General features: G+C 37.3%; 3 protein-coding genes across 4 annotated transcripts in view; 1 reads left to right on the top strand and 2 right to left on the bottom strand.

Moving 5' to 3' along the window:
- Positions 1–742, bottom strand: part of LOC133543612 (LIM/homeobox protein Lhx8) — a 39,692-nt gene extending 38,950 nt beyond the window's left edge. The window contains exon 1 of the mRNA XM_061888290.1: positions 662–742. The gene's annotated coding sequence lies outside the window, so the exon portion shown is untranslated. The remainder of the gene's footprint in view (positions 1–661) is intronic.
- On the top strand, positions 723–27,627 carry erich3 (glutamate-rich 3). The gene is made up of 14 exons (XM_061888285.1): positions 723–922; positions 8,307–8,400; positions 8,473–8,598; positions 8,715–8,786; positions 8,900–9,025; positions 11,517–11,663; positions 11,734–11,934; positions 12,036–12,216; positions 14,181–14,367; positions 16,208–16,401; positions 16,480–16,599; positions 18,189–18,536; positions 20,352–20,495; positions 20,577–27,627. The coding sequence occupies exons 1-14, from the start codon at positions 903–905 to the stop codon at positions 23,741–23,743; spliced, it is 5,127 nt and encodes a 1,708-aa protein (XP_061744269.1). The 5' UTR covers positions 723–902; the 3' UTR covers positions 23,744–27,627.
- tnni3k (TNNI3 interacting kinase) overlaps positions 736–27,985 on the bottom strand; it is a 60,944-nt gene continuing 33,694 nt past the window's right edge. Inside the window, exons 25-29 of one of the 2 annotated variants that reach the window (XM_061888286.1) lie at positions 27,645–27,716; positions 14,157–14,392; positions 12,030–12,166; positions 11,792–11,945; positions 736–872 (exon numbers count right to left, since the gene is read on the bottom strand). In XM_061888286.1, the coding sequence (XP_061744270.1) occupies positions 14,334–14,392; positions 27,645–27,716 (131 nt within the window). In that variant the 3' untranslated portion in view covers positions 736–872; positions 11,792–11,945; positions 12,030–12,166; positions 14,157–14,333. Of the gene's footprint in view, positions 873–11,791; positions 11,946–12,029; positions 12,167–14,156; positions 14,393–27,421; positions 27,717–27,985 lie in introns of those variants that run through there. The other variant, XM_061888287.1, reaches the window with a different exon arrangement.

Raw genomic sequence — 27,985 nt, 5'->3', positions numbered from 1 at the left:
TCAACGCCTTGACTGCGCCTAGAAATTCTGTCCATAAAAGTTATGAACAGAATCGGTGACAAAGGGCAGCCTTGACAGAGTCCAGTCCTCACTGGAAACGGGTCCGACTTACTGCCGGCAATGCGGACCAAGCTCTGACACTAATCGTACAGGGAGCGGACCGCCAAAATACCCCATACTTTCTGAACGCTCCCCACAGGACTTCCCGAGGGACACGGTCGAATGCCTTCTCCAAGTCTAGAAACCACACGTAGACTGGTTGGCCAAACTCTCATGCACCCTCAATAACCCTGCCGAGAATATAGAGCTGGTCCACAGTTCCACGACCAGGACGAAAACCACACTGTTCCTTCTGATTTCGAGGTTCTACTTACCTCCAGTTCACCTAATACCACAAGTATAGTTATAATGATTACAATATTGAAAAAAATATATTTTCAAATCCTGAAATACATTTCCATTAAACTCTAACCACATCATTTCCCCTTTGTGGGATAAATAAAGTCTATCCTATCCTATCCTAGCTCACAAATGTAGATGAGTTACAAATAGTTTGTACACATACATGAAAATTCACAGTCAGTCAATAGAACAGAGAAAATTGTGTGGCTAGTTTGATATTAGTTGGACTGTGCGAGCGTGTGTGTAAGTGGAAACCTGCCTGCCTGCCTGCCTGCTTGCTTGCTTGGCAGCATAGTCACGTGATCTCCCATGGCAACCGCTTGGTGTCATCAGTTTTACTCCAGTAGAAGTAGAAGCTGCACCGTCCTAGATCGCATGAGAATTCTTCGCTCCAACAACAATAACAACAACAATTCTTCCGCCGCGTCGACTGCCTTCTAGTCGACCTCGTCGTCCTCCAGCCTGTGTGCCTGCAAGGCGGAAACATTTGAGATAGAGCCATGAGTCACTTCAACCTGGGGTATGTGCTGCTGGATTTGACATGTTTAGGGGCTGAACTGGGACCAGGGTGTTTACCTTTGCTGGTATTAAATTGTATTCTATGTACACATGACTCCAAATCGTTGACAATGTTGCTGTTTGTAAAACAAAAACTGAGTAACAGTACCATATGTGAGATTGACATTTAAATTATTTGTGTGCGATGTGACGAATAAGTGCACAGACCTGTTTGTTGTTCTATTATATACGGTACAACAAATTCATTTTTTAAACTGAGTTGATTTTGACCACATGGTTGTTCATCAACAAGCGCAAGGCAGCAGCAATAGAACCAATGTTGTAATGGCCGTAAGGAGGAAACTGCATGATCAGAATTAATAGCACTGTTGAAACTTATGAATTATATCGAAAATCGAATTAGCAAGACACAGTTACACACCAACAGCTGAGCAGTGCATTTTAAAGTGCATGCAGAGGTTGATAATCACTTATTACTGCTTTAAAAGCAGCTACTGGCATCTTGTGGAATTATATATATATTTTTAAAAACACAAGAGGGTTGCCTACAGCCACAGCACTTATTAAAGACGATATCAAACGACAATACTTTTTGGAATAGAGCCATTTTGTGCTTTCAGTACATTTTTGCTGCATTTTGGTCATTTTTGTGTTACATTTTAAAATGTCAATGTCCAATTCTTACACAGGTGTACAATACACTCACACTTATTCAACAAAAACTACATTTTACTAAGGGCATAAAAACATTTTTGATTTATATTTTTACACATTTTTTTCCCTCAAATTTCATCCTCAAGGCTAAACCAAAATTCAAAACATGTGATTTTGTTTTCTAAAACGTATTTGAATCCTCAAAATTACTTTTGATCAAACATTGTCAGGTATTTAACTAAGAATATATACAAAAATATACATTACATGTTTGATATTTTTGTTTAGCACTGACGTTTATTGAGAAATTTGAACAAAAAAGGTCATCCAAAATGTTTTCATACTGATACGATTTAGAAGACTTTTTGAGACTGCTTGTTGAATATTCCTGCATAATAGAGATTAGTACAGAAGATAATGTATGAACCTTTGACACAGAACAAACGACTCAACCATAGGGCCGGGACCCATTGTTGGGCGGCAAGAACCCCCCAGGGGGCCGCCAAAAGTTTTCTGTTTCTCAGCTGTGGTCTGTATGGGCTGCAGCGGTACTCAGTTGTAATGCACTTTTCCACCACTTGTGGCAGTAATGACAATATCAAACAAACAGAAGAAGTTTGGAGCTAAAGTAATAGAGAAGTTTCTTTAGTGTGACAATTATGACTAAAGTGGTGAAGCTGTATTTTTATTTGCACTTTAATTTTATTGACAGTTTAGGTAAGAAACATATATTTTAATTTAGTTAGAATGGATTTATTTTAGCACTGCACAATTGTCTATACATTAGTTTTTCATATTTTTACTTTTTATGAGTTCCTTCTTATTAGGGTTGTTGGTCAAGGCTGTCGATTAGTTAGAACTTGGTTGCTTTATTTATAATTTCCACAGGGCACTAAAGGACATCCACCATGCTAATGACACTCCTGCACATGCTAGCGCTAACTCTCCTAACTTGGCCACTCACCTACTCACGTCACTCACCCCACATACTGCCATTCTTAAAGGAGCACACACAAACGAATGTGGCAATTAATATTAGCACCTTTGCTTCAAACTTAGGTAAACATTTAAACAAAAAGCTTGTAGTTATTACACATGTCCTGCTGTTCGGCTCCGGTGCAGACTGTAGTCGAAGAGCACAGGAAAGAAATTCCCTTCAGGGTCGATGCTATTAATTTATATTTTAACCTTGTAAAAATGTTCTTCGACTGTGAGTGTATAATGTAGTATAAAATTTTCTGTTAAAATAAAGCCCATATTAAAAAATTTTCGCAGTTCCCTTTATTTGGAAAAGTATTGAAAAGTATTGATACACAGTTTGATACCGGTATAAGTACTAAATTACTGGTATCGGAACAACCCTACTTCTTATGTAGTTTATTTGTAATCAGTCTCACCTAAGCCTTGTTAATAATCTTTGTGATTAACGTGTGGTTTCACATCATTTGACAAGGTTTATCTTGTTAAACTGTAAGTAGATTAGATATAATTATAGAATTGGATTAAAATTAAGCATACAATTATTAAATAAGTGTCAATATTTAGGTGGGCCCGGGGGCCTCTGTAGTGGAAAAGTTGGGCCCTGTGGTTAAAAAGGATAAGAACCCATGACTTAGCAGATGCAGGGAACTTTGAACAACCTTCAATACAGATTTGAAACATCCTGTCTTCTGAAAAAAATTAAAGGGAAATGGCAGGGGGAAAGTGTATAGATTCATCATATGAAGTTTAATTAAAAGACAAAAGCTTTGTACTTTTGTACGTGACGTTGTCTCAAAAGTGAAGCATCATGTTAGGTATGATTCAAAGGCAAAACTTACGTTAAACAAAGAATACGTAAGTACGTTAAGTTCCATGCGCAAAACCTTACGTAAGTACATCTGTAAGAAGCATAGGTTTTGAGGGAAGGTCCTTCTTGTCCAACGTGCGTTGGTGGTATGTCTGGACAATAGACCAGAGATTCTCCGTGAGTATGTCTTTTTGTAGATGCAAATACATGTAACTGATTGAATACTGAAATAAATAAATACTGTAAATGTCTGACAAGTTTTATTTTCCCTCTGATCGAAACGAAACGTACACGTGTTCCGGCGGACTTGTCGAGGTCTGAGGAGGCCTGTCACCAAACAATACCCTTAAAAAGAACTTTGGCACTTTTTGTCTTGTTTGGCTTTGAATGTCAAATGTAGGCAGGGGTGTCAAACTAATTTTAGATCGGGGGCCACAGGGAGAAAAATCTACTCCCAAGTGGGCCGGACTGGTAAAATCACGGCACGATAACTTAAAAATAAAGACAACTTCCGATTGTTCAAAAATAGAACAAGCACATTCTGAAACTGTACAAATCATAATGTTGTTGTTTTTTCCAATTATATGTTGCGGTTAATAGTTTATATACCGTATTTTTCAAGGTATAAGTCACTCCGGAGTATAAATCGCACCTGCCGAAAACGCATAATAAAGAAGAAAAAAAAAACATATAAAAGTCGCACTGGAGTATAAGTCGCATTTTTGGGGGAAATTTATCTGATAAAACCCAACACTAAGAATATACATTTGAAAGGCAATTTAAAATAAATAAAGAATAGTGACAAACAGGCTGAATAAGTGTATGTTATATGAGGCATAAATAACCAACTTAGAAGGTGCCTGGTATGTTAACGTAACATATTATGGTAAGAGTCATTCAAATAACTATAACATATAGAACATGCTATACGTTTATCAAACAATCTGTCACTCCTAATTGCTAAATCCGATGAACTCTTATACGTCTAGTCTCTTACGTGAATGAGCTAAATAATATTATTTGATATTTTACGGTAATGTGTTAATAATTTCACACATAAGTCGCTCCTGAGTATAAGTTGCACCCCCGGCCGAACTATGAAAAAAACTGCGACTTATAGTCCGAAAAATTCGGTACTTTATTTGTCATTATTTATACTTTCTGAATAAATGATGTGATAATGTTCATCAGTCAACTCATTGGTGATCATTTTTAATCCATCAAGATAAAAAAATTTAATCAAAATCAAATTACAGGATGTTATTTATGTAGTTTGCTCATTTTCCTCGACTGATGTACTAACATCATGTGATTTATTTTGTATATACGTAGCGTAATCGACAAGGATACAAATAATTGCTATTGCGACACATTTAAAACGGCCGTTTCTTTCGTTCAAAAACTTCAGGTTATTTTTTATGCTTAGCAAACTCGTCCCGTGGGCCAGATAGAACCTGTTCGCGGGGCTGATCCGGCCCTCGGGCCGTACGTTTTACACCCCGGATTTATGGTAACATGGGACTTTTTTTTTGTCATGGGTTAAAAGAGACAAAACTAGTGACGATGCTCAAATGTTTCGATGACAGGTGAGTTTTGTGTGTTTTTTCAGAGTTACCCAGGTGCTACCAATCACTATTGACATGTTTTCATCGGTAAAAGTAGGCACTTGGTCCTATATCTAGTACCTGGAACACAGACCATGTGGTAACATTAACACAGGCCTCTCATTGGTCTAGCCTATTCGTCATCACTTTAACATTTGAGAATCTGTGGCTAAAAATGAGCAAAATAAACAAATATGCTAATATTAGCTTATCATGCGACAATTGCCTCTTTGCTGCACCGTACCCTCAAATTCCCATTTGTGGCTGCTCCGAGTCTAACCTGTTCCAACCTAACAAAGCGTATGAATTCCTGTAGCGCCATGCTTGAACAACCCAGGTCCCAAGAGAGCATTAGGCGGTGAAGAGCGTGCAGAGGGAGACATACCAAATGCACAAAAGACATGCTTACAGGGTCAAGTGTGCTGTCCCCTTCAAATGCCTTTATGTAATCAGAAACCTGTAACCCATCCTGCAGCTGCAGAGGTTTCAGGAAATAACAAAGGCTGTCGATGACTAGAAATTTCTCCAAATTTAACATTTTAATTTTCCTGATTGTTTATCTGTTTTTGTTTAATCTAAATCATGCATTTATTTTGAATTGAATTAAACATAACAAACAATACTTTTTTTATTTGCTTATTAAATATTTCTAATCTCATTCATTTAAATTTATTTTAGTTGTTTTTTTTAATGCATTTTTTTTTCTTTTAAAATTGTTTGTATTCTTCCTTTCTTTATTCAATGCATAAAAACAGTGGGTTCCAAAGTTTTTCTGCAGCGACCCTCTTTGGAACATAAAAATGGTTGTGGGCACTGCCCAAAAAACAAATTAAAAAAAAAATTAATTAAAGTAATAATATTATAATTATACTCATGTATAACAATGTACAGTGTGTAAATATACACTGCATGTGTATTAAAAAAATACTTTGTGACAATAATCTCGACAATAACATGGTTTTCCGTCAGATATGTATTTTTTAGAATTAAAAATGGTAACAATATGGAAACATCTATGTTTAAGGTCCCTGCACTAAACTTTGGACACCCCTGCTTATTTTCCACTGGGTTGAATGTGTGGCCTGACTTCAACTGTTTGCAATCACAACTTTATTTAGCTTGTTAACTTTCCATTTTGAATGAATAATTCAGGAGGGAAATAAAGTTACTGTAGTTATTTTACATTATAACATTGCACCCTTCATTGCACCGCTTCCCCATAGGTGGGCAGAGGTATGCAGTCTTTATTACAAACGTTTTTTTGCGGACACTGAATTTATGTTAACCAAACTTTTTGCATTTCAATTTTGTGAACTGAATTTTTTTTACACCAAATTATATTGACAATTTCATTGAATAAAAAAACTGTGAGTATTTTTTTTAAATTCAGTGTAAAAAAAAATTAATGTACACTGCAAATGATTTGCTACTTGCCAGTATTAAAGGAAAATCCCTAGTTTTAAGAGCTATATACTTATTTTCAGTAATTGAAATTACATAATCATTTACATTTTAGCATAAATTATTCTATTTTGTCTATTGTAGTATTAAAATGTTAAGAAAATAACTATTCAAATAAGATATTTCGGTTTTACTCACAGAAAACCTGTTTAAAGATTCTGTAACATCCCGAGGATGCTTAATTTAAGAATTGCATATTGAATAATGCTTGTTTTGAGAATAAAATACTTACTTCTAGATAGACAAATCCTAATTTAAGATGTTTTATCAAATACAATTAACTAGGTACATGGACAGATAATTTAACAATTTTTTTGGTTGGGTTTCATTTTCCCTAAAATCGAGTGTTTTTATCTTATATTTTGTCAGTTCTTTTTTGCAGTGAAAAAAGAGTGTTTAAAAATTCAGTGTGATAAAAATTTGTGCAGAAAAATTCACCTGTAAGCTTGACACCCCATTGGCTGGTTTTGAGACAGGATCAAATGCTTCTACTCTTAATTTATCGGAAGTGGGTTACAAGTTTTGAAGCAACAAATACAAAACCCAAAACCAGTGAAGTTGGCATGTTGTGTAAATGGTAAACAAAATCAGAATACAATGATTTTCTAATCATTTTCAACCTATATTCAATTGAATAGACTGCAAAGACAAGATACTTAACTTTCCAAACCGGAAAACATATTTTTTTCCAAATATTAGCTTATTTGGAATTTGATGCCTGCAACATGTTTCTAAAAAGCTGGAACAAGGGGCAAAAAAGACTGAGAAAGTTCAGGAATGCCCATCAAACACTTATTTGGAACATCCCACAGGTAGACAGGCTAATTGGGAACAGGTGGGTGCTATGATTGGGTATATAGTAGCTTTCATGAAATGCTCAGTCATTCACAAATAAGGATTGGGCGAGGGTCACCACTTTGTGAAGAAACGCGTGAGCAAATTGTCAAACAGTTTAAGAACATTTCTCATCCAGCTATTGCAAAAAATGTAGGGATTTCACCATCTATGGTCAATAATATCAAAAGGTTTAGAGAATCTGGAGGAATCACTGCACGTAAGCGATGATATTATGGACATACGATCCTTCAGGCGGTCAGTGTGTAAAGGATATCCCCACATGGGCTCAGGAACACTTCAGAAAACCACTGTCAGCAACTACAGTTGGTCGCAATGTGTTGCTGCCATTAAATTCTAAGTTAATGATCATTTGCAAAAAAAAAATTACAAGTTTCTTAGCTCGAACATTGAATATCTTATCTTTGCAGTCTATTCAATTGAATATAAATTGAAAAGGGTTTGCAAATAGTTGTATTCTGTTTTTATTTACGATGTATACAACGTGCCAACTTCACTGGTTTTGGGTTTTGTAATTCTGCATAAAAAAATTTTAAACTCTAAATTTTTACACACTAAATTGGAAAAAACACAGTATTTCACCAAACTGAAATTTTAAACATACGTTTTTCCCAGAAAACTTTTTTTCATAAAATGGTCAGCATAATTTGACGAACAAAATTCAGTGTCAAAAAAAAAAAGCTTCCATAATAAAGACACATTAACCTCCATACACTCCATACATAACATTAAAAGGCCTGTGTTATCACCACTTTGTAAGGTTATTGGCTAAAGCTATCAATTGTTGCACACTCTCTATTCCTTTATCTTCCTGGTAAAATGGTGACATTTAAACACAGGAAGTGAACAACCTTTAACAAGTTTTTCTATTGTCCGTTCCGGACACGTTGAATTATGCAACTGTATCCATGTAACGTTACTATACTGTACAAATAAAACCATGACCATGACTCATACTGTACAAATAAAACCATGACCATGATTCATTGTGGGGTTGTTTTTGTTTTTTGTTCTTCCTGCAGGCTTATTTCAGCCTACAACAGCCTCACAGACAAACACCTCACCGGCTACTTCAGCAGTACTCGCATTAGGAAACACTTGCAGAGGGCAGGACTGGTGCGTCATGAGCATTGCCACTGTGTTTACCTCTGCAAAATAACATTAAATGCCCTGTGTTATCGCCTGCAGATCACAAGGAGTGGGCGTATTGTTCCCGACAAAGAGTACAGACACAAACTGATCCAGAGAGCCCACAAGAGACATGTCAGAGAGGGTTTGGCCCAAGCCATTTTCCTTAAGGTGCTGGAGATGGAGGTAGGGGGCGGGTTTAGAACACGATGCACCAGACACACAAAAACAAGTATTAATAAAAGGTAGCCAAGCTCACGTGGCTTAATGAGGGATGCTAATTCAACCACCTTCCCGTGCAGCGTCTTCATCAAATAGAGATTAAAAGAAAACTGGAGGAGTTTGCCAGAAGGGAGCGAGTGCACAAGATGAAGGTGTGCCATTTGCATGTCAATACTGCTATTGTTGTGGCTCCGCGATGAATAATCATCTTAGGGCTTCTCATTTGTGTATAGATGACATTGTGTACAAGGTTTGTGTTTCCAAGGTGGAGCGTTCTAAACGATTTGAAGAAGACACACGGATTTTGTCGCCACACCCACCCGCGGGTGCAAGGGCTGTCCGGAAACAGCACTCAGGACCTGTGGCGGGTCAATGTGGATCCTCAGAGTCTGTGAGTCGAATTCAACCTACTCAGTGCCCTAGTGGTTAGAGTGTCCGCCCTGAGATCGGTAGGTTGTGAGTTCAAACCCCGGCCGAGTCATGCCAAAGACTATAAAAATGGGACCCATTACCTCCCTGCGTGGCACTCAGCATCAAGGTTTGGAATTGGTGGTTAAATCACCAAAATGATTCCCAGCCGCAGCACCGCTGCTGCTCAATGCTCCCCTCACCTCACCACACCTAGTGTGTGTGTGTGTGTGACAATCATTGGTACTTTAACTTAATTAATGGGAACTTTCTGGGAAAATGTGGGTCTCCTTTTATTTTTATTTTATGAACTATCAGAATAACCACCAAGAATAGATAAGTAAGGACACACTCACCTTGTTCTTCAGCAGACCTGGACAAATTAAGGCCCGGACATTCCCAAATGATTTTTTTAGATCTCAAGATCTAAACTGTAGCCGCCATTATGATCTGCAGTGATGTTTTCAAATGACCGTAAGTCTTGAACTAGGGTTGTACGGTATGCCGGTATTAGTATAGTACCGCAATACTAATTAATCATTTTCGATACTATACCGTCTCTGAAAAGTACCGGTCCACCACCCCGCCGCGCCCCCGTCACATCATGTCATTGCTGGTTTACCAGCAGAAGAGCATGTTCGGCAGCGCACAATCACGGAGTACTTACAAGCAGACAGTGTGTAGACAGAAAAGGGAGAACGGACGCATTTTGGCTTGAAAACTAACAATAACGGTAAAGTTATAACACTGAAATGCTCTCAGGAAAAGGTGCTTTAAGACATTGCTAGCTAGCTAGCAGCTAAAGTACAGCCCCAGCGCACATTCACGGAGTACTTTCAAGCAAAAACAGTGTGTAGACAAAAAAGGGAGAACGGACGCATTTTGGCTTAAAAACTAACAATAACGGTGAAGTTATAACACTAAAATGCTCTCAGGAAGAGGTGCTTTAAGACAGTGGTCCCCAACCTTTTTGTATCTGCGGACCGGTCAACACTTAATAATTTGTCCCGCGGGTGGGGGGGGGGGGGTGATCCTTTTTTTTTTTTTTTTTTCTTTGTCATGAAAAAGGGGACGTTTTTCTCATGAAAAAGGGAGGTTTTTGTGGTTGGTGCACTAATTGTAAGTGTATATTGTGTTTTTTTATGTTGATTTAATAAAAAAAAATTTAAAAAAAGTTTTTATTTATTTATTTTTTTAATAAAAATTAATACAAAAATAGTTGGGGGACCACTGCTTTAAGACATTGCTAGCTAGCTAGCAGCTGAAGTACAGCCCCAGTCGGGAGTGTTTTAGCTACTTCTAAATCACTAATCCTCGCTTCCATGGCGACAAATAAAGTAAGTTCCTTACAAGTATCATCCCTGCAGGGCGAGGAATAGCTAAACACGTAGCTCACCGGCTTCAAAATGCAAACAAATGCTATTGGTGGATCTACACCTGACATCCACTGTAATGATACCAAGTATAGGAGCGTATCTTGTCGTTACCACTATGATTACATCAATATTTTTTGGCATCACAACATCGCCTTTCATTTAAAAAAAAATGTATATTATGTTTATAAACTCAGGAAATATGTCCCTGGACACATGAGGACTTTAAATATGACCAAAGTATGATCCTGTAACTACTTGGTATCAGATTGATACCCAAATTTGTGCTATTATCCAAAACTAATGTAAAGTATCAAACAACAGAAGAATAAGTGATTATTACATTTTAACAGAAGTTAAAATAGAAAGTAAGCAGATATTAACAGTGTATATAAACTAGTAGATTAATAATTTATTTTCTACCACTTGTCCTTAATAATTTTGACAAAAAAATAGAATGGACAAAGACACAATATGTTATTGCTTTTGTCAGCAGACTAAATTAGGAGCCTTTGTTTGTTTACTTACTAATAAAAGACAAGTTGTCTTGTATGTTCACTATTTTATTTAAGGACAAACTTGCAATAAGAAACAGTTGTTTAATGTACCCTAAGATGTTTTGTTAAACTAAAGCCAATAATGCAATTGTTTGTGGTCCCCTTTATTTAGAAAAGTATCGAAAAGGACCGAAAAGTGTCAAAATACATTTTGGTATCGGGACAACACTAGTATGTGGTAATACATATGATTAAAATAATTTAGCATTATGTTTAGCTTCAATTACAGAGTTATCTTAAACATTTCCACAACTTCAGTTTACACACAATAAAAACATTTCAATTTTTTTTGGGGGGGGGACAAATACCACAATAACATTGTACCGTGGCCAGAAAAAAGTGAATATATCATACCGGGAGGTTTTGATACCGTTACTTCCCTAACTAACCGTCTGCTGTTGACAATTTTAATATCCATTGCCAACGTATTAATACTTCATAAAAAAATCTCCTAGGCAAATTTTTTTATTTTTAAGCAGTTTTTTTTTTTGACTTTGTCAATACTTCAAAATATGTTCCTGACTGATTCTTTTTGTGTGTGCAGCCTGGTTCGTCTCGCCCCAACACAGCTCCGGGAAAGATGCAGAGGCCTGTGCGTTTGAAGCCTATCCACAACAATAACAACAACTCAGCCTCCTCTCACAGACTCCAAGAGGCGTTCAAGGACCACCAACCCCCATTCAACAGCACTGTAAGGCCTGCACCAACACTCATGTCTATTTGAATGCACACAATGGAGATAAATATACTTCCCTTGCAAGATGGAGAGGGCGCCCAGGAGGCGCACGACCACCTTAGACCCCCCCCACGGCGTCTCACCTTACTGCCTGCCGGTCGTCAACAACTTTATTATGCCACTCCCTCCGGCCACTAAGAGGAAAGAAAGGGGGCCTGACGGTGCTCCCAGAAGCACACTCAGACGACGACGGCTGCGGCCCGTCACCGCCTCCAGCGGAGCCGACGTCAGTGAGCTCTTTACCAAAGGAAATTAGCACAATCACGTCCAATTACCGGCAGCAATTACAATTTACAAATTATGTTTTTGATTTTGTCTCACATGCAGGAGCAGCCTCTCCTAAGGACCACAGTGCATCAGAGCAAAGTGTGCGTCACCATGGTGTATTTTGGGAAATCCGTGCATCTTGCCAATGACCTGGACGACCTGCGGGATGAGATCAAAGTGTTCCAGCAGCACTGTGGAGGAGAGAACCTCTGCGTTTACAAGGGCAAGCTCCGTGAGGGAGGTCAGCGAGGAAGCTGTGATAACATACAGTACATTGAGCTGTTATGTATTTGACTGTAAGGATATTTTCGTAAAAATTAGGGCGTTTTTTAATTCTCGTAAAATTCTAGATCTTTGTCACAATATTGTAATATTATCAACGATATCACTATTTTTGGGCAATTACAAAGGCAATCATGTAAATTCAGAGCTTTACTACTATAATAGTATGCTTTTATTTGCCAGTAATACCACAACAAAATTCTTGCGAGGTTTTATGATCATATTTTGAAAAAATTTGGACGCTTTTCTTCTAAAATTCTGTCCTAATTCTGAACAGCACAAAACATAACCACCATGGCAAACTTAGGAACGTTTAGCTGTAAATATTACAACTTTATACATCCATTCATTTTCTACTGCTTGTCCCATTCCTTCTAACATTATGACAATATAATTTATTTCTGTAAGTTTATTTACATGAGATTACAATAAAATAATACATATACTAATGCTATTCTATCTTGTGATGCTTCACCTCTTCATCATTACATAGTAACTGCAGGCGTAAACCAGGTCATGTCATCAGATGGCTGCCAGCTCCCACGCTTTGGCTAAAATATTCTCGTAAAATTAGGATTCTCTTTCTTGCGATATTGAAACCAAGTTTGTGTAAAATTACGTCAACAAAATTCTTGTAAAAATATGTAAAATTTTCATGCTCATAACAACACATCAATCCATCCATCCATGTTCTATTGCTTATTCCCTTTGGGGTCACTGGTGCCTATCTCAGCTACAATCGGGCGGAAGGCGGGATACACCCTGGACAAGTCGCCACCTCAACGCAGGGCCAACACAGATAGACAGACAACATTCACACTCACATTCACACACTAGGGACCATTTAATATTGCCAATCGACCTATCCCCAGGTGCATTTCTTTGGAAGTGACATGGAATTTTTATGATTCTCATAAAAATTATAATAAGTTAGGACTTTTTTTGCTTAAAGTATCGCAATTTTATTCTTCAAACATTATGCCTTTATTTACCCTCAATATTATTCTCATAAAATTGAGGAATATTTAAACTTTTTTTAACCTCACATTATCCCTGTACTCCACTGCAATAAAACTTTCTACAACATAATTCATTTTCCAAGTGTATTTTTGCAAGTCTATTCTTCTAAACTTTTTTCTCTTACATGTTACAAACAAAATATAGCTATGTAAAATTACAATTGTATTTCTAGAATAGATTTATACTATACTAATTAACATGTTTAAAACTTTATTCTTGTATAACGACAATTATCTTTTTTTCATTTTCATTTCTTTCTATCACAATATTAATGCATTATTTTTGTTTTATCTTGTAATGTTATATTTGTTTCAAAACAACTTTTCTTATCGCATAAAGTTCTAAATACCTTTGCATCAAATTTAGGACTTGTATTCCTCACAACATAAGAAAGAATTAAATACAATTGTAAATATATTTAATAATATTTAAAGGCAATTATATATTTTTGTATTACTCGGAACTACAATGTATTATCCCATCTTGCTCTTGCAGTAATATAAAACTGTTATTAAAAAATGACATGTTTTATTGTAAAATTCTCACAGTACTACAAAAGATTCTGGATATATTCCCATCAAAAAATTTAAAATTAGGACGTTCTTTCTCATACTATTGAAAATAAGTTGGTGTAAAATTATTTCAACAAAATTCATGTCAACATATGATTGTAGTGCAGAAAATTAGGACTTTTTTGCTTGAAAAATAACTACGACATTATTCTTCTAGCATTATGCCTTAATATTCTACCTTTACTCTCTTACTGTACATAAGTATTCACAGCTTTTGCTCAACACTTTTGTTGATGCACTTTTGGCAGCAATTACAGCGTGAAGTATTTTTGAATATAATTCCACAGGCTTGGCAATAAAAAGCTACCTTTTTCCGTTGTTTTTATTTTAGAGATGTTCCAGTTCGTGTCAAGGCGTCATCCAGGTTTCCCTTTCAGTCTGACCTTCTTCCTGAACGGGCTGCAGGTTGAGCGTCTCAGCTCGTGCTGCGAGTTCAAGCACAGGAGGGGTCCCAGATTGGGCGGCAGATACGGACACTTTGGCTTCAGCGCCGTAGAGCGGGCGTCTCCTTGCTACAAGTGAGGGCAAGCCATGCTAAATCTCCTGCAGAGGAAAGGAAATGTTGAATGAAGCAGAAAGACAGAAGACATTTTTGCAGTTTTATTTTGTCCTTTGTTGTGCCTAACTGTTATTTTGTAATATAATGTGGGTGACAAAGCAGATTAGTCTATTATATTAAAATGTATTGCATTAATTGTGAGTTAGTACATGTGCCTCACAATACGAAGGTCCTGAGTTCGATCCCGGGGTCTTTCTGTGTGGAGTTTGCATGTTCTCCCTGTGACTGCGTGGGTTCCCTCTGGGTTTAGTTGTATGTTTCTTTGTTCTATAAAACCCAAAACTAGTGAAGTTGGCACGTTGTGTAAATTGTAAATAAAAACAGAATAGAATGATTTGCAAATCCTTTTTAGCTTATATTTGATTGAATGCACTGCAAAAACAATATATTTAATGTTCGAATGGGGAACCTATTTTTTGTGTGCAAATAATCATTAACTTAGAAATTAATGGCAGCAACACATTGCAAAAAAGTTGGCAAAGGGGCATTTTTACCGCTGTGTTGCATGGCCTTTCCTTTTAATAACACTCAGTAAACGTTTGGGAACTGAGGAGATCAATTTTTGAAGGTTTTCAGGTGGAATTCTTTCCCATTCTTGCTTGATGTAGAGCTTAAGTTGTTCAACAGTCTGAGGTCTCTGTTATGGTATTTTAGGCTTCATATTGTGCCACACATTTTCAATGGGAGACAGGTCTGGACTACAGGCAGGCCAGTCTAGTACCCGCACTCTTTTACTATGAAGTCACGCTGTTGTAACACATGGCTTGGCATTGTCTTTCTGAAATAAGGAGGAGCATCCATGATAACCTTGCTTGGATGCTAACATATATTGCCTTCACAGATGTGCAAGTTACCCATGCCTTGGGCACTAATACACCCCCATGCCATCACAGATGCTGGCTTTTGAACTTTGTGCCTATAACAGTCAAGGTGGTTCTTTTCCTCTCTTATCCGGAAGACTCCACATCCACAGTTTCCAAAAACAATTTGAAATATGGACTCGTCAGACTTTGGGATGTTCCAAAAAAGTGTTTGATGAGCATTCCTCAACTTGTTCAACAGTCTGAGGTCTCTGTTATGGTATTTTAGGCTTCATATTGCGCCACACATTTTCAATGGGAGACAGGTCTGGACTACAGGCAGGCCAGTCTAGTACCCGCACTCTTTTACTATGAAGTCACGCTGTTGTAACACATAGCTTGGCATTGTCTTTCTGAAATAAGGAGGAGCGTCCATGATAACGTTGCTTGGATGCTAACATATATTGCCTTCACAGATGTGCAAGTTACCCATGCCTTGGGCACTAATACACCCCCATGCCATCACAGATGCTGGCTTTTGAACTTTGTGCCTATAAGAGTCAAGATGGTTCTTTTCCTCTCTTATCCGGAGGACTCCACATCCACAGTTTCCAAAAACAATTTGAAATATGGACTCGTCAGACTTTGGGATGTTCCAAAAAAGTGTTTGATGAGCATTCCTCAACTTTCTCAGTCTTTTTTGCGACTTGAGCCAGCTTTTTTGAAACATGTTGCAGACATCAAATTCCAAATAAGCTAATATTTTCACAAAATAAAGTTTCTCAGTTTGAACTTTAAGTATCTTGTTTTTGCATTCTATTCAATTGAATATAGGTTGAAAAGGATTTGCAAATAATTGTATTCTGTTTTTATTTACACAACGATTTACAAAACTGATTTACACAACCTGTTTTGGGTTTTGTACATTGTTAAATGTTAAGAGTATCAAATTTGATCAAAAGACTGTTCAGAGATCCTACACTGATTTGTATCTTTTAGGTGCATCATAGCAATGGGGCTGGACAAACAGCCCACTCCTCCACCAAAGAAGATCAACGAGAAGATAGGAGGAGGGGAAAGCAGCTCCAGCCTCAAGGATGCACCCAAAATTGGGACGGTTAGAAGCACAAACCAGTCAGGAAGCGAGAGCAACTCTCCGCAAGAACAACAAACCCAGCACGGACACAAAGATGGTATACAGATGGCAAAATTTACAACGTATGCATCCATCTAATCCAAAATAATTGAAAGGTTATAATATTCATGTTTAGATTACGAGGAGGACTTTGAAGCAGATGATGATAAACCGAATGAAAAGAAGACTTCATCTTCACCAAATGAGACAGACGTGCATACAAAATCTTTGTCTGACTTTGAAGATGAAACGGCCGGTGGGTAAATAACATTTTCCATAGAGCATTTTATCAAGTTAGAAACCAAAATACATTTTCATACCAGTAATAAAGCAACATTTACAATAACATATGATGACAATATTTTTGTATGGAATTATGTATATTACATATTAGTAGTATGGATCATAAAATAACAAAAATAACAAACCTTGGTAATTAAATTAATGTTGGGTATGCATCATGTCATTGAAATGTAGGTATTTCTGAATTTTTGAAAACTGAAACAGTTTGACGTTTATTATTTCCCATATAATACCAGTAATAATAACTAAAGTAAAGAGCGCAAATAAGGCTATAATGTAATAAATCAGACATTAAAATAATCTAAAATGTGATTAAATAACACATTGAAGTCAATAAATAAAAAAAGTAATTAAATAAATGTCACAAAATTTAAAAAAAAGGCCAAATTGATCATGAAATTTTGACTGAATCAATGAATTGACAATATTAGAAATTTTAATCATTTCATACTTTATAAACAAAAAACACCAATAATTGTTTAGTAATAGAATTTAAGTTATATTCAATTTTTGCCAGAGTTATGTATATTTTTTTCTGCTGTCAAATTCTATTTTTAAAAAGAAAAATCAGATTAATCACACTTTTGAATTTAGATTAATCATGCTAAATTAAAGGTTATTACTCGCCTGCATGATTTAAATTAACTTAAAAAAAGACCCCAATATTTTGAAAACTGAAACAGTTTGATGTTTACTATTTCCAATATAATACCAGTAATAATAACTAAAGTAAAATGCGGAAATACGGCTATAAAGTAATAAATCAGACATTAAAATTATTTAAAATGCGTTTAAATAACATATTTAATTCAATACATTAAAAAAGCCTTTAAATATTTGTCATAAAATTAAAAAAAAGGCCAAATTGATGATGAAATTTTAACTGAAACAATTTATTGACAATATTAAATACTTTCATGTCATATTTTATTAAACATGGGCACAAAAAATACCAATAATTGTTTAGTAATAGAATTTAAGTTTTATTAGATTTTACCAAGTTATGTATATTTTTTTGTGCTTTCAAATTATATTTTTAAAAGAAAAATCTAATTTATCACACTTTTAAATTTGGAATATTCATGTTTAATCACACGTTTTTACTCGCCTTGCATGATTTGAATTAACTTAAAAAAGACTCCAATATCTTGACACAAATGCAATTGTGTTGTCAGAATGTTACCCGGAAACGTTTAAAAAAATGTTTTACTTAAATGCACATTGTTTGCTTAGGAATACTTGGGGACAGTTTTATCTAATGTCCAGTCAGGGTGTATTTTGAAGTGAAATTTGGCAGCATTGGCATGATTAATCTGCGTATATACATGATTAATGCGATAATATTTTCTGATTAATCACATGAGTTAAAGTAACTTCTTTTTTTTTTAAAGTTTAAAAACACATAAAACAAAAAAAAAATTCCATCAGATTTTTTAACACCTACTTAGGTTACTAAATATTGTACCGCCTGCTAGAGGGGAACAAACTTCTTGTACTAGAGCAAAAAAGATAGGAGGCTCGTTTGTGATGCTTTTTGCACAGAAGAAGAAGGAGAAGATGTGAGGCCTCGTTCAAGTTCAAGCTCCACTGAGGAGAGTGATTCTGAGCCTGAGGAAGAGGTAGAAGAACCGGAAGAGATCCTCCAGAAAGAAGAAATGGCTTCACCTCCAGTTGAAGAAGACCAGGGGAATCCAGAAGTCACTGAGGAGGAGCCTGCTGAGGTCAAGGGCTCGGATGTAGAAAACAGCGCCATGACCCCCACAATTGTAGAAGTCTCAGACAGCAGCCTGCCCACAGCGGACGAGAAAGAACAGACTGAGGAAACACCAGATGAGCAAAAAGTGTGCAAGGAGGCAGAGTATGGGGGCGAGCAAAAGGAACAGGAGAGGGGTGAGTAAATTGGGTCGAGAATGTTTTGAAAGGTTTTTCCACTATTACAGAAAAAAGATGAATAATTTTCTGTATATTAGCAGGAATAATATTTGGTCCCAAATCAGAATAGATGTTATAAGCCTCAATATCAATGATGAAATTTACATTGAAAACAGAAAGTATTCAGTATTTAATTTGTCATTCATTATTTCATTGCAGGAAAAAAGCAAATTGTTTTTTTTTTTATTAATCTACACTCAGCACCCCATCCTGACAGGAAAAAACAGAAACCATTTTTTGCAAATTTATTAGAAATACAAAACTAAATTACATGTAAAAATATTCAAACATTTTGCGTAATATTCTGTTGGCAAAAATTACAGCCTCAAATCTTTTTGAATACGATGGCACAAGCTTGGCACACCTATCTTTGGGGAGGTTCACAAATTCCTCTTGGCAGCACCTCTCTAGCTCCATCAGATTGTATGGGAATTGTTAGTTTTCATCCAGGATGTCGCTGTACATTGGTGCCTTATTCTTTCCTTCTTTCCTGACTGGTCTCCCAATTCCTGCTGCTGAAAACCATCCCCAGAGCATGATGCTGCCATCACCATGCTTCACTGTGAGGATTGAATTGGCCTGGTGATGAGTAGTGACTAGTCTCCTGTAAACATTATGCATTTATCATCACCATTTGGTTCTTGATCACCTCCCTGACTAGACTAAAATAAATGCAGTAATAAACAAAAACATCCTGGATGAAAACTAACGCTTCCCATCCAACCTGATGGAGTTTGAGAAATGCTGCAAAGAGGAGTGGGTGACACTGCCCAAAGATAGACGTGCCAAGCTTGTCATCATGTAATCCATTTTTTCTACCGCTTATTCCCTTTTGGGGTCACGGGGGGCAATGGCGCCTATGTGTCATGTAATCTTTAATTTTTTTTTTTTTTATTAAATTAGCAAAAATGTCTAAATTTCTGTGTTTTTCTGTCATCATGGGTGGCTAAGTGTGCAATAATCAATGATAAATAAAATCAACTTTTTAGATTTTTAGCAAATAGCTGCAATGAAACGAAGAGTGAAAAATTCGAAGGGGTCTGAATACTTTACGTACCCGCTGTGGTATGATAATGCTGTATCACATAATGGTAATCATAACAAAATAATATGTTTCAAAAGGTAGTCCAATAACAGTTAACATATTGAAGTGTAAATAGTTTCTAGTATTGAAATTTGAAAGGTTAGTAGTGGAAAAATATGTTTCTACATTATTTTGTGTTGCTCTGTTTGAATTCATTTTCCTTTTTTTTCTTCTTTTCTGAAATTATTGCTTATTCGATGCTTTTTCATTTTTTTTAATGTCCCCCTGTATTCCAGACATGACATTCTTTTGCACTCAAAAATATTCAACCCCTCATTGGAGAACACTATTAAGAGTAACAAAAGTTGCCAAAAAAGAATAAGCAACGAAACATACTATTTGCCACCAATTACACACTATCTATTGAAAATATCCATTTAGAGGCCAGTGGAATAATTTTGAGTCCAACAACTGTTTATAATACATTTTTTTTATAGTCGAATATATCTTTGTTGATTTTTTGCTATATCAGAATCAGAATTGTGCATGCACATCATATGTTATGTTTGTGTGCTCTTTGTTATTTTGCATGATTTGTTATTTCTATTTTTTGCACCTTGCACAATTAAAGATCTGATGTTTGAGGTGTGTGTGTGGATTTGTGGTTCTTTGCAGTCTCTTTCATCTCTAAAAAAAAAAGTGTTTATACCACTGCATTTGCCATACAGTATATCTTTTTCTTTCCAAAGCCAAATCTGTGCAGGAGAAGTTTGCTGAAGCCATCCTGAAGGAGTCCCGGTGCAGCTCTGAGCCAGAATTGAGCGACACCAGTACTGAAGAGGAGGAGGAAGCGTTGGCGTCCAAAAACCAAGAACAGAGGCCAGAAAATGATGGTATATTCAATTAAAGTCATGCTTAAAATGTGAAATGCTTGCCGCCAAACGGGTACAAAAAAAGCGTGTGTGTGTTTGCAGAAGCAGTCATGGGGACATCGATAATAAAATGTGAGGAAAGTGCTTCAAAAGATCACGAGGAGCCAAATGATCAAGCTGAAGCAGACCAAGATGAACCACAAAAGAACAAGGAGCACCAGAAAGACAAGGAAACAGATTGTGAAGAGAACATACCTGAAGGTGGCAGGACTTTAGAAGCTCAAGACAATCCTTTGGCTATATCTGTTGATGCAGAGACAACAGCAACCAAGGCAGAGAAGCAAGAGGCCCTCAACGGTCACATTTTGCAAGATGAACTGGTTTCAACAGAAACTCCTGCTGAGATAATTGAAAACAATGTAAATGATGAGAGCAATAAAACGGAACCTATTGAGCGAGAAGAAATAGGTAAACCATGTGAGGAAATCATTGACCAAATGACAAAATGTGACGAACAAAAAAATCCAGGTCAAGCCGAGGAAAATCATACAAAGGAAGAAAACACTGCAGAGGAGACTAATGTGGATGTAAACGAAGTAGAGAATGTGGATGTAAACAAAGTAGAGACAAAGAAAGATGCAGCAGAAGCAACCCTCACGGAGGAAAACAATGAGAGAGAAGACAGTCATAGCCCAAAGAGCAATGAGGCTAAGGAAGAGAATAAGGAGGATACTGAAGAAAAAAGTCAAACAAACACTGAAGATGGAGTGAGGAGTGAAGCGAGACAGAAGGACATAAACAAAGCTGTTGAAAGCAACGTGACCGATGAATATGAAAAGGATGAATTTGTTACGGAAAGTGTGAAAATCAACGAAGTGACAACAACAGATGCAAAAGAAAACGAAATGAGACAGAAAAACAAAAATGAGTTGAGTGGAGATATAGAAAATAAAATTGTCATAGCTATCGCTGCTAAGCACAAGGAAGGGGAAGAAATAAACGTACAAAACATGCAAGCAGGAGATGAAAACAAGAACGAAGATCTGATGGAGCCAATTGAAGAAGAGACAATCCTTACTAATGAGACTGGGGAAAGAGAAGAAACATCAAAGAAAGATGAGAACAAAGCTGAAGTAGGCATAGAGGTCAGAGATAGAGAGGAGGCAGAGAAAATTGAGCCTGTGGAAAGGGAAGGAATCAACAACGCAAACACAGACAATGTGGACGAGAGCGAAGACAAAGATAAAAACAAGAATGAAAATGTGATGGATAAATCTGAAGAAGAGAAGGTTGTTACCAATGAGGCAACGGAAAGAGAGGAAAAATCAAAGAACGATAAGAATGAACTTAAAGGACGTACAGACTTCGGGGATGGATATGAGGAGGAGAAAAATGAAAAAATCAACAACGTAAACACGGATAACATGGACGAGAGTGAAGAAAAAAATAAAAACAAGAATGAAGATGTAATGGACGAAGCTGAAAGGAAGGTTGTTAGTAGTGAGGCGCAGGAAAGAGAGGAAACATCTAAAAAAGACGACAACAAAGCTGAAGCAAGTAAAGACTATAAGTCTACGGATGAGAAGGAGAAAGGTGAAGAAATTAACACAGATAATGTCGAGGACAGTGAAGCAAGGGATCAAAATAAGAACAAAGATGTAATGGTTAAAGCTGAAGAAGAGAAGATAGTTGCTAATGAGACCAAAGGAAGACAGGAAACATTTGGGAAAGATGACAAAGTAGAAGCAAGTGAAGATGTCAGGGATGGGCCTGAGGAAGAGAAAATCAAGGCCAAGGAAGGTGTAGAAGAGAATGAAGAAAAAAATCAAAACAAGAACGGAGATGTGACGGTTAAAGCTGAAGAAGAGAAGATTGTTATCAATGAGGCAGAAAAAGGTGAGGTAATATCTGAGGTTACTGCTGAAAAAACTGAGAAAATGCCAGAAGAACTCTTGGTAGCAGCAGATGCAGGACATCCGATGAGTACGACCGAGGACACCGACGATATTCCGATGAAACACAACAATGAAAAGCACCAAGTTGACGCTGAAAACGGGGAGACCTCAACCGGAGCGGACAACAGTGAAGACCAGCCAAAAAAAAGTGGTGGCACGACATTGGAACATTTTGAGGAAGAAAGAAAAGATGAGTCTGCGGAGGTGAAGAAAAACAATGAGGAATCTGGGTACGCCCAAAAGGTAGAAATCGATGCAGAGGAAGTGGTCAGCAAGGACCACTTTGAGCCCCCTAAAGTGGAGTCAATAGAGGATTTTAAGTTTGAAGATCTAAGCAGCAGTAAAGAAGACGTGGCTGGGAAAACCAACAAAAACCCTAAAACCGATCACTCCACAGGAGATTACGATCTGTACTCGGCAGCTGTAGATGTCGATTTGGACGAGACAGCTAAAAAATTATACAAAGAAGACAATCTTTCCAGCAACAAAAAAGTGGCCTCCGCTGAGGAGAAGGAGACCAACAAGGCCTCAAAGGAAGGAGCCAGCGTGTTTCTCCAACCCCAGCCTACAAAGGATCAGTCTGCCAATCCTCGCCATGGAGAAAGTCCAGAGGCATTAGCGAGAGCGAGCAGTGCCGAGCTGGTCACAAAGTGGCTCACCATGCATCAGGCATCAAAGTTCTTTGAGACCTACGTTGAACCCCTAGATGACTTCACAGAGTCTGACGTGGGGGCCAGAACATCAAAGGTTGTGGAGGAGGTTCGTGGTGCAGAAGTAGAGTTTGAAAGTCAAGCCAAAGGTGACACTCAGTCAACACCTGAAAGCTTTCACTTTAATGATGAGAGGGTCACCAATCAAGAAGTGGATGATGGGGTGCGTATCCTAACACCTAACACTATAAGTAAACTAACCAAAACAGAGAAAAAAGGATCTCTCGCTGACGACAACATTGAATCAACTCATGGTAACATCCTTGAAACATTTCAAAATGATATGGAAAGCATGTCAGGAACCAAACCGGTGAGTCTCACAGAGGAGGAAACCGAAGCCCTTAATCACTTTCATAAAACTGAACATTATGAAGATCAGACAACTCCAGGAGGAAGGACACATAATGAAGGTTATGACGCGACGAGCATGGTAAGCCAGGAAGAGCGAGCAAGCATCAAAGCCAAACTGACCAATGGGAGTTCGCGGATTATTGATGACATCATCAGCGAGGACCGTTTGAGTGTGATGTCAGCGGACAAAACGCCATTTGGTTTAAGTTCTTACTCTTTGTTGGCATCAGCCAGGACTGAAAGTGGACATTAGCGCACAACTCAAGAGTGGCACGTTACATCAATAGTGGCACACTACATTGTCTGCTCTCGCATCTTAAGGGGGCTGTTTGCAACTAGCTCAGTTACATTTCTTCAAACAAAATATAACAAGAACACCATTAACTAGCTTATGTTGTCATTATTGTTTTTTTCAAACATCTATTTTTTTCACAATATCTAATTATACTGACTAAAGATTGCTTGTTGGCTTTAGGAACTAGCTGTTCAAACTTGTCTCTCACCGCTATCTCATACACCAGTGGTTCTCAACCTTTTTTCAGTGATGTATCCCCTGTGAACACATTTTTAATTCAAGTACCCCCTAATCAGAGCAATGCATTTTTGGTGAAAAAGAGAGATAAAGAAGTAAAATACAGCACTATGTCATCAGTTTCTGATTTATTAAATTGTATAACAGTGCAAAATATTGCTCATTTTTAGTGGTCTTTCTTGAACTATTTGGAAAAAAAGATATGAAAATAACTAAAAACTTGTTGAAAAATAAACAAGTAATTCAATTATAAATAAAGATTTCTACACATAGAAGTAATCATCAACTTAAAGTGCCCTCTTTGGGGATTGTAATAGAGAGACATCTGGATTCATGAACTGAATTCTAAACATTTCTTCACAAAAAAAGAAGTCTTTAACCTCCATATTTATGGAACATGTCCACAAAAAATTTAGCTGTCAACACTGAATATTGCATTGTTGCATTTTTTTCACAGTTTATGAACTTACACTCATATTTTGTTGAAGTATTATTCAATAAATACATTTATAAAGGTTTTTTGAATTGTTACTATTTTTCAATAAATATATTTATAAAGGATTTTGGAATTTTTGCTATTTTTAGAATATTTTAAAAAAAATCACACGTACCCCTTGGCATACCTTCAAGTACCCCTAGGGGTACGTGTACCCCCATTTGAGAACCACTGTCATACACAAAATCAGTCCCAGAGAAGTCGCAATAGGCTCTGCATTCAATAAGTTAGCTAATGAGTTAACTTTAGATTTACGTCATTGCGTGCTAAAACCAGCATCTAACAACAAATTGGAAAGTTAGCACCATCCAGGCATCCACGTAAAAGTTGCAAACAGCCCCTTTCATAGATTTAAATGTCTTATACCGTTTATCAACCATTTTAAAAAGGATGTTGCAGGTGTGTGGCTCAACATTTAGTCTTGATGCCCTTCTGCGTGTCTGTAGCTCAAAGGCTAATGAGCCTGCATGTCCATGTTTCTCCAAGAAGCGTTATTGTGCATGTATTCCACTTTTCTAAATACCGTAGCTCTGCACTTGTCCAAAGTAACATACCGTATTTCCTTGAATTGCCGCCGGGGCACTAATTAATTCAAAACCTCTTCTCACTCCTGCGCTTACCAAAGGCATGTAGTAAAAGTAAGCATGCGCTAATTATTTTAAAATCTCTTCTCATTACGGCACTTACCAAAGGTATGCAGTAAAAATTTGAGTGTGATGTAAGCGTGGACCTTAAATCCTACTGAATAGCTCTTAATCTTCTTCCCTTTATGCGATTTCAAATTACCGGTATTGAAATCAGCCTCCTTCATTTTGGAAATGATGACAGAGGAAGTGTCACTCGTGATGTCAAGAGTTTTACCAGGCGGTAATACTAAGCATGCGCTAATTATTTTGGGAAGCGAGTTTGACCCGGCAGTAATTCAAGGCAGGCGCATACTATATGCCCTATGGCAATTCAAGGAAATACGGTATGCCATATATCACATACAACAACATAACATTAAGGGGAGAAGTATGAGGACATAAACAGTAGCAACACTAGAGTTATGTGCTGGAGTGCTAAAATTACACTATGCTAATATACACAATATTTCCAAAAGTATTTGGCCACCCATCCAAATGATCAGAATCAGGTGTCCTAATCACTTGGCCCGGCCACAGATGCATGAAATCAAGCACTTACGCTTAAGGAATGTTTCTACAAACATTTGTGAAAGAATGGGCCGCTCTCAGGAGCTCAGTCATTTCCAGCGTCGAACTGTAATAGGATTCCACCCGTGAAACAAATCCTGTTGTGAAATTCCCTCGCTCCTAAATATTCCAAGGTCAACTGTCGGCTTTATTATAAGAAAGTGGAACAACAGCAACACCAAGTGGTAGGCCATGTTAACTGACAGAGAGGGGTCAGCAGATGCTGAAGCGCATAGTGCAAAGTTGTCTCCAACTTTCTGCACAGTCATTTGCTACAGAGCTCCAAACTTCATGTGACCTTCCAATTAGCCCGCGTACATTACGCAGAGAGCTACATGGAATGGGTTTCCATGGCCGAGCAGCTGCATCTAAGCCATACATCACCAAGACCAATGCAAAGCGTCGGATGCAGTGGTGTAAAGCACGTCGCCACTGGACTCCAGAGCAGTGGAGACGCCTTCTCTGGAGTGATGGGGAGGTTGCCAGGAGAACAGTACATTTCGGACAGCATTGTGCAAATTTAGTGGAGGAGGAATTATGGTGTGGGGTTGCTTTTCAGGAATTGGGCTTCGCCCCTTAGTTTGAGTGAAAGGCACTTTGAAGGCTCCAGGATAACAAAACATTTTGGACAATTCCATGCTCCCAACCTTGTGTGAACAGTCCCTCACTCTTCCAATATGACTGTGCACCAGTGCACAAAGCAAGGTCCATAAAGACATGGATGACAGAGTCTGGTGTGGATGAACTTGACTGGCCTGCACAGAGTCCTGACCTGAACCCGATAGAACACTTTTGGGATGAATTAAAACGGAGACTGAGAGCCAGGCATTCTCGACCAACATCAGTGTGTGACCACATCAATGCGCTTTTGGAAGAATGGTCAAAATTTCCTATAAACGAGAGTTGAAGCCGTAATAGCTGCAAAAGGTGGACCGACATCATGTTGAACCCTATGGGTTAGGAATGGGATGGCACTTCAAGTTCATGTGTGAGTCAAGGCAGGTGGCCAAACTTTTGGCAATATAGTTTAGGTTAGCAAAAACACAGTCAAACTCCCTCTGTAGGTAACAGACAGAAAGTTGGCAGAGCGTCAGCCTTTATTTTAGGGAAATAATTTAATTTTCGTACATTTAGTGGGCATTGACAGGCTCTAGGAGTTGGGACACATAGCCTATTGTACATATTTTACAACATTATTATTATGAATTAATTATTATTTATTAATTGATTATATTAATTAATTAGTTTGATGAATAATGTTGAATATTGCAAACAGTTTTCATTCAGTTTCATTCACCATGTTAACAGTGGAAGATCTCTTCACAAAGTGAGCAGGGTTAGTAGGAGGTATTGAGTGCTATTGCTTGCCTCTTACCAGCGAACAGATACTCTTCCATGCACTCTCAAACAGTTAAATTATTCATAGACATCTTAGCTTACCCCTAAACACAAATACTTTTACATAAAGCGCGTTCAAAGTTTAGCGGTCGACATTTCATTGCTGTGATGGAGCGTTTGTTCATATTTGCCTATCTCGTATGTGAGTGGTTAAATACTCTATGAAAACACTGTAAACTCTACCTCTCTGTGCTGTTAAAAGCATATGTTATCCTGAAGTGTGTGTTTGCAGGGCTTAACTGAATAAATTAAAACTGACCACTGACATTTGGATTACGGTATGTCCAATGCTTGCAAAGCCTACACACAAAATCAAATGTACACATTTTTATTGCTGTCAGAATAACATAGTGAAAGGCAAATTAAAAATGAGCTAATAAGTTTTAGTAACATAGTGAAACGTGAATTAAAAATGAGCTAATAGTTTTAGTCAGTGCTGTTACCCTACATATTAGATAGAATTTACAGCCTGAATCGTAAATAAAAGAAGTAAAATAACAAAACAAATGAATGGTTTATAAAGGGGGTTAGTTACTGTCTTCAAAGCTGCCGTTGCTGCTGAATGATGAGCAGAAACGCATGGTGCTCATTGGATCCGACACGTAACCTAAAAAAATTTAAAGAACAAAAAATAATCAAATCACCTACAGCCAGGACACAAAGTGACAGTAAAAGTACATCAAATACCATAAAATCAGCGGTGTCAAACTCAAATTTATTAAGGTTATGGCTGCTTCTGAGGGTCGCTTGTAACAGTGAATATATATATAAATGTATAATTACCTAATGATATTAATACACTACTGTATTTGCATTTGATTATTAGATTTTTTTTACGCAAGTCAAGGTGACAAGAAGGAATATTGTCTTTTACTA

Source organism: Nerophis ophidion, linkage group LG26, assembly GCF_033978795.1.
Source record: "Nerophis ophidion isolate RoL-2023_Sa linkage group LG26, RoL_Noph_v1.0, whole genome shotgun sequence".
Classification (NCBI taxonomy): Eukaryota; Metazoa; Chordata; class Actinopteri; order Syngnathiformes; family Syngnathidae; genus Nerophis; species Nerophis ophidion.
Note: the sequence above shows the minus strand (reverse complement) of the source record. Positions and strands in the feature narration are given on the sequence as shown.

Coding starts and splice junctions, on each gene's coding strand:
- erich3 (XM_061888285.1), top strand. CDS start 903: ATGAGTCACTTCAACCTGGG. Junction 8,401..8,472: donor ACTTGCAGAGGGCAGGACTG/GTGCGTCATGAG, acceptor TATCGCCTGCAG/ATCACAAGGAGTGGGCGTAT. Junction 8,599..8,714: donor TTAAGGTGCTGGAGATGGAG/GTAGGGGGCGGG, acceptor CTTCCCGTGCAG/CGTCTTCATCAAATAGAGAT.